The 4,111-nt window shown below is 30.5% G+C and overlaps 1 protein-coding gene across 2 annotated transcripts; it reads right to left on the minus strand.

Annotated features, from left to right (window-relative positions):
* Positions 1-1,007: 1,007 nt before the first annotated feature.
* Positions 1,008-2,732, minus strand: LOC132290780 (transcription factor bHLH100). Of its 2 annotated transcripts, none has more exons than XM_059790142.1 (3): positions 2,137-2,732; positions 1,665-2,045; positions 1,008-1,297 (listed from the first exon to the last, which is right to left on the minus strand). In XM_059790142.1, exons 1-3 carry the CDS (start codon positions 2,425-2,427, stop codon positions 1,223-1,225), a joined length of 747 nt encoding a protein of 248 aa, XP_059646125.1. In that variant the 5' UTR covers positions 2,428-2,732; the 3' UTR covers positions 1,008-1,222. The 2 variants fall into 2 exon arrangements, with proteins under 2 accessions (XP_059646125.1, XP_059646124.1); XM_059790141.1 differs by having other exon boundaries at positions 1,014-1,306; positions 2,137-2,731.
* Between the last annotated feature and the right edge of the window lie 1,379 nt (positions 2,733-4,111).

A 4,111-nucleotide genomic window follows, 5' to 3' on the forward strand; every position in this document is an offset into this window, starting at 1 on the left:
TATAAAATATATAAAAATAAATAATTTGTAAAATGATTGAGGACACTATTGGAGTATGTCCCTTGCGTGCAAAAAAAACACTCCTAAAGCTTCAATTTGGTGCAAATAGGTTTCTCTAACGAATTTAAACTTTAAGTTGACTAAAATTATCCTTATTGAACCATTTTATAAAATATAAAAAAAGAAATAAATTTATAAATGGACTGAAAATGACACTATTGGAGAACGCTGGCAATGGATAAGTAAAGATAAAAATATGAAATAAAAATAAAAGTATAAAAGAAAAGTAAAGATAAAAAAAGAAAATAAAAAACGAAAATAAAGTGCAAACTAAAGAAAACAAATCTGCTCCAAACTCCGAAAACCAGGACACTGATATTGGAATTTTTTTTTTTTTTTAAAGTGTTGGTAAGGAAAAAATAAATAAATAAAGAAAAAAAAAATTAGTAGAAAAGAGTAAATTGAAATATCAAAAAATTAAAATCCTTATACTACAAATTCTCAAAGTAAAAAAAAAAAAAAAAAATGTTTAGAGATATATATAGAGAAAAAGGTTTTATATATATATATATCAGGCAATGTGTACATAATACCCATATTCTATGAAATTAACAGCATATATATTCCTTTGGGTATTTTCGGAAGAGTGAAAGGGTAAAACGGATATTACATCACTAATTTATGTCAAAGGAATATTTTTGTACAATATAAAAGATTTGGGATATTTTTTATATACTTTTTTAAATATAGAATAAAAGTATTATGCGTAATATGTTTTCTGCACTTATTCCCAATTAAATCAATACTCACCATGAGGAGTGACACCACAGTATAAAAGAAATGATATGTTTGGAACCAAATTTGAGAAGAATAAATTCTAACCCATCTCTTAGTTCATAAACTATTGCCTTAAATGTTTTAAAATCATATAAAGTTGGCGATACGCAACTTTAGTAAGCATATCTTTTCAATTCATATTGTCCATGCATAGGATGAAATTATGTGAAGTCATTAAAAAATTTAAGACAGTATATCATGAAAAATATTTCCGCAATATTGAACCTTTGTACAGGTTATTTGATGACAAAAGTAACAATCACAATTTAGTTTCTATCAATATATATATATATATATATATTGAACCTTTGTACAAGTTGTTTGTTTACAAAAATTACAACCACCTCCTGTTAAATTATATAAAGCCAAAAAGTCATGGTAACAATTAGTCTCTCTTCTCATAGAAAGAGAGTAACTTTCGTCTCAACATTTCAAGCTCCATCTTTGGAGTTCCTTGCACCTGTTGAATCTAAATCCCACAATAACCAAGAAAAATAAAGAATTAGAACATTATTTTACAAAGTGATCATGGGGTGGTAGTCTAAGAGACTATAAATTTTTATTTTTTCAATGTTTGGTTATCGTAAAATATTTATGAAAAAATATATATATTAAAATTTAATAAAAATAATTAATTCATCAAGCCACGACGATAAACTCAACCTTAACTTCGGCTTGGACCTTTGATGAACACCGAAAAAATAAAAAAAAACCTGAAAATAGCCATTAGTGTATAAACTTTACTAGTATGCAATTAAAATTTGTAACTATTAATATATATAGATATATATAGCAGTGAGAATTTAAAAGCAGAATATATAGAATACCTGAAGGTGCAGATTATAGAAGATCCTGGTGTCTCCAAAGGATTGAAAAACAGAAGCATCCAACAAAAGAAGTCCATTTTGCTCTAAATTTAGTAAGACCTCAGAAAATGAAGGAGTATTACTATTAGTCTTAACTGTTGTTGTTGTTGATATCTGAATTACAACTTCTGTATCACCCAGTTGACTTGCTGAAACAACAGATGAAGAAGAGCTCTTAGTCAAAGCTTGTGGATGACTTTGATTTTCTCCTAATTGCCTACAACTAGAAATAATCCTTGATGAAAGATCTTCCTTCTTTTGAACCAATCTTTGCAATTCCTTCTGTAGCTCTGGTATGTATTTTAGCATCCGTGACACTGTTGCCGGAATGCTTAATTTCTTCTGTAACAACGTTCATAAATGTAAAGTCATTAATTGTTGGTTGAAATTGATTCTTAAAAAATGCAGCAGAGAAAGAGAACTGCGCGCATACCGTTTGATCAGGTGGTGGAAGCAGTAAACGGAGAGAGGAATACAAATTGTTAATCTTCTTACGACGATCGCGCTCACTAGCATTATGGTTTATTTTTTTAACCATAGTGGCTGCTGCATCTTCACCGCTTGCACCAAAAATTGGAGATTCGCCGGACCCAATGTTGTTGTTCTGAATTGAAGGAAAATGAAGAAATGATTCACAAGTAGTTTCTGCTTCTCTATGGTTGTTGTAGTTGTCCTCTAATGCCCATCCAAAGGGTGAAAACAAAGGAGGGGATAAAGATAACATGATTACTTACTTAGTTTGGAGGACTATGACTTGAACCACCTTATACAACTTTGATATGATCATCATATATATATATACATATATATATAAATAGAAACTCCCATCAACTATACCTCACCATTTATTTAATTGATATAACTAGGATAAGATATTAAAAAAAAAAAAAAAATGACTCCTCTTTTGGGAATTTAAATCAAAGTGTGAAAATGACAATATATTTATCAAATGTAATAGTTCCTTTCATCATGAGTTGATGTTTATGTCTCTGATTGTGTTTAAAATGCTTTCCATTAACAAACAAAGAGAAGTGTTTGAAATGACTATCAATAATACATATATATATATATATGGTTGTTTCAATGATTGACGTGGTAATTAGGTTTCTCATTTTATTGGAATACACAGAGGTACAATTTTGAAGAGGTCGGGCATATTGAAGTGCGTGTGGTGTGCATGGCAAGCACAAGCGGAAGGTAGGCTTTGCTCGCCATGTCACATGGGAACCACACTCCCAACTCATGGCTCCCATATGTTTTTGTAAACTATATATTAATAGGAGGTATATATTGTCTGCTTCTAAACTCTTTTTAGCTTTATCTCATTAAGATATTGCAAGAATCTTCACTTTAATATTGCGTTCACTACAACTTGTAACTTGTGTGTGTGTATATATATATATATATATATAAGTGTACGTTTATAATATTTTATACATATATATAACACTGTTCACAAATTTGTTGGTGTGAAAAGAATTATGAATCAAATCTTGCTTGCCTCCTCCATATGTGCTCTTGTTTGGTTTGTTTCTGACTCGACAAAGTGGATCTGTTGTTTTCCTTTCGACTAGATCTATGATCTGGGTCAATTTTTGTTTTTCCCGGCTTGATTTGATCTTGCGGGGTTAGGTGTGTAGAGGCGCCTTGTGATTGCAGTTTTAGAGTTGTTGCCTTGATGATGGTCTGATCTTTGGTCACTGCAGTTGTTGCTCTTCTCCCTTGGTGATTTCTATTCTAGAGTGGTGACTCTTTCTCAACAAATCTGGAGTCTATCTTTATTTTTATTGCTTTGCTTCATGATTTGTATGTCTTTATCTGGCTTGACTTATGCCTCTATACTGTCACTTTGATTTGGCATTTGTCCCTTTCAAATGATAAAAATAAAAAATAAAAAATAAAAAATAAAGAAACATAAATTATTTTTTTAACTACTCCGATGAGATCTGAGGGTTAATCCTTAAGGCTTGCATACTTGAGAATATGACCTGGTAATTTGGATATCGAGGGTAAGACCTGACTTGTAGACACACGTGACAACCATGCGTGAGTTGATGTTTAGGATAAACACTGCCGCTTTAAAATTTAAACAAGAAAGAAATTCAATGGTGAAATTCATGTATGAGACAATTCAAATATGTTAGGCGGTGTGTCAAATTCTTTAAATAAAAATATGGGTAAAGTATATTAATATATATATATATATATATATTTTTTTTGTTGACAAAAACACCTCCTTATCAAAAAATAAAGGATAAATTTTACCTACACCCACCCACTGACGTTTGATAATATTTTACTTACACCTTCTTTATATTTCAATATTTCACCTACCTCCCCGAGGTTTTGATTTGTGTAACAAATTACAATTACCCCTACCGTTAAGCAACTGATGGTGTGTGTTGACG

The sequence above is a fragment of the Cornus florida genome, unplaced genomic scaffold (assembly GCF_030987335.1).
Source record: "Cornus florida cultivar Cherokee Brave unplaced genomic scaffold, ASM3098733v1 CherokeeBrave_3.0.0_Hap2_Chr02, whole genome shotgun sequence".
In the NCBI taxonomy this organism is placed as follows: domain Eukaryota; kingdom Viridiplantae; phylum Streptophyta; class Magnoliopsida; order Cornales; family Cornaceae; genus Cornus; species Cornus florida.

Coding starts and splice junctions, on each gene's coding strand:
- LOC132290780 (XM_059790141.1), bottom strand. CDS start 2,427: ATGTTATCTTTATCCCCTCCTTTGTTTTCACCCTTTGGATGGGCATTA. Junction 2,046..2,136: donor TTCCACCACCTGATCAAACG/GTATGCGCGCAG, acceptor ACGTTGTTACAG/AAGAAATTAAGCATTCCGGC. Junction 1,307..1,664: donor TCTATAATCTGCACCTTCAG/GTATTCTATATA, acceptor TGTGGGATTTAG/ATTCAACAGGTGCAAGGAAC.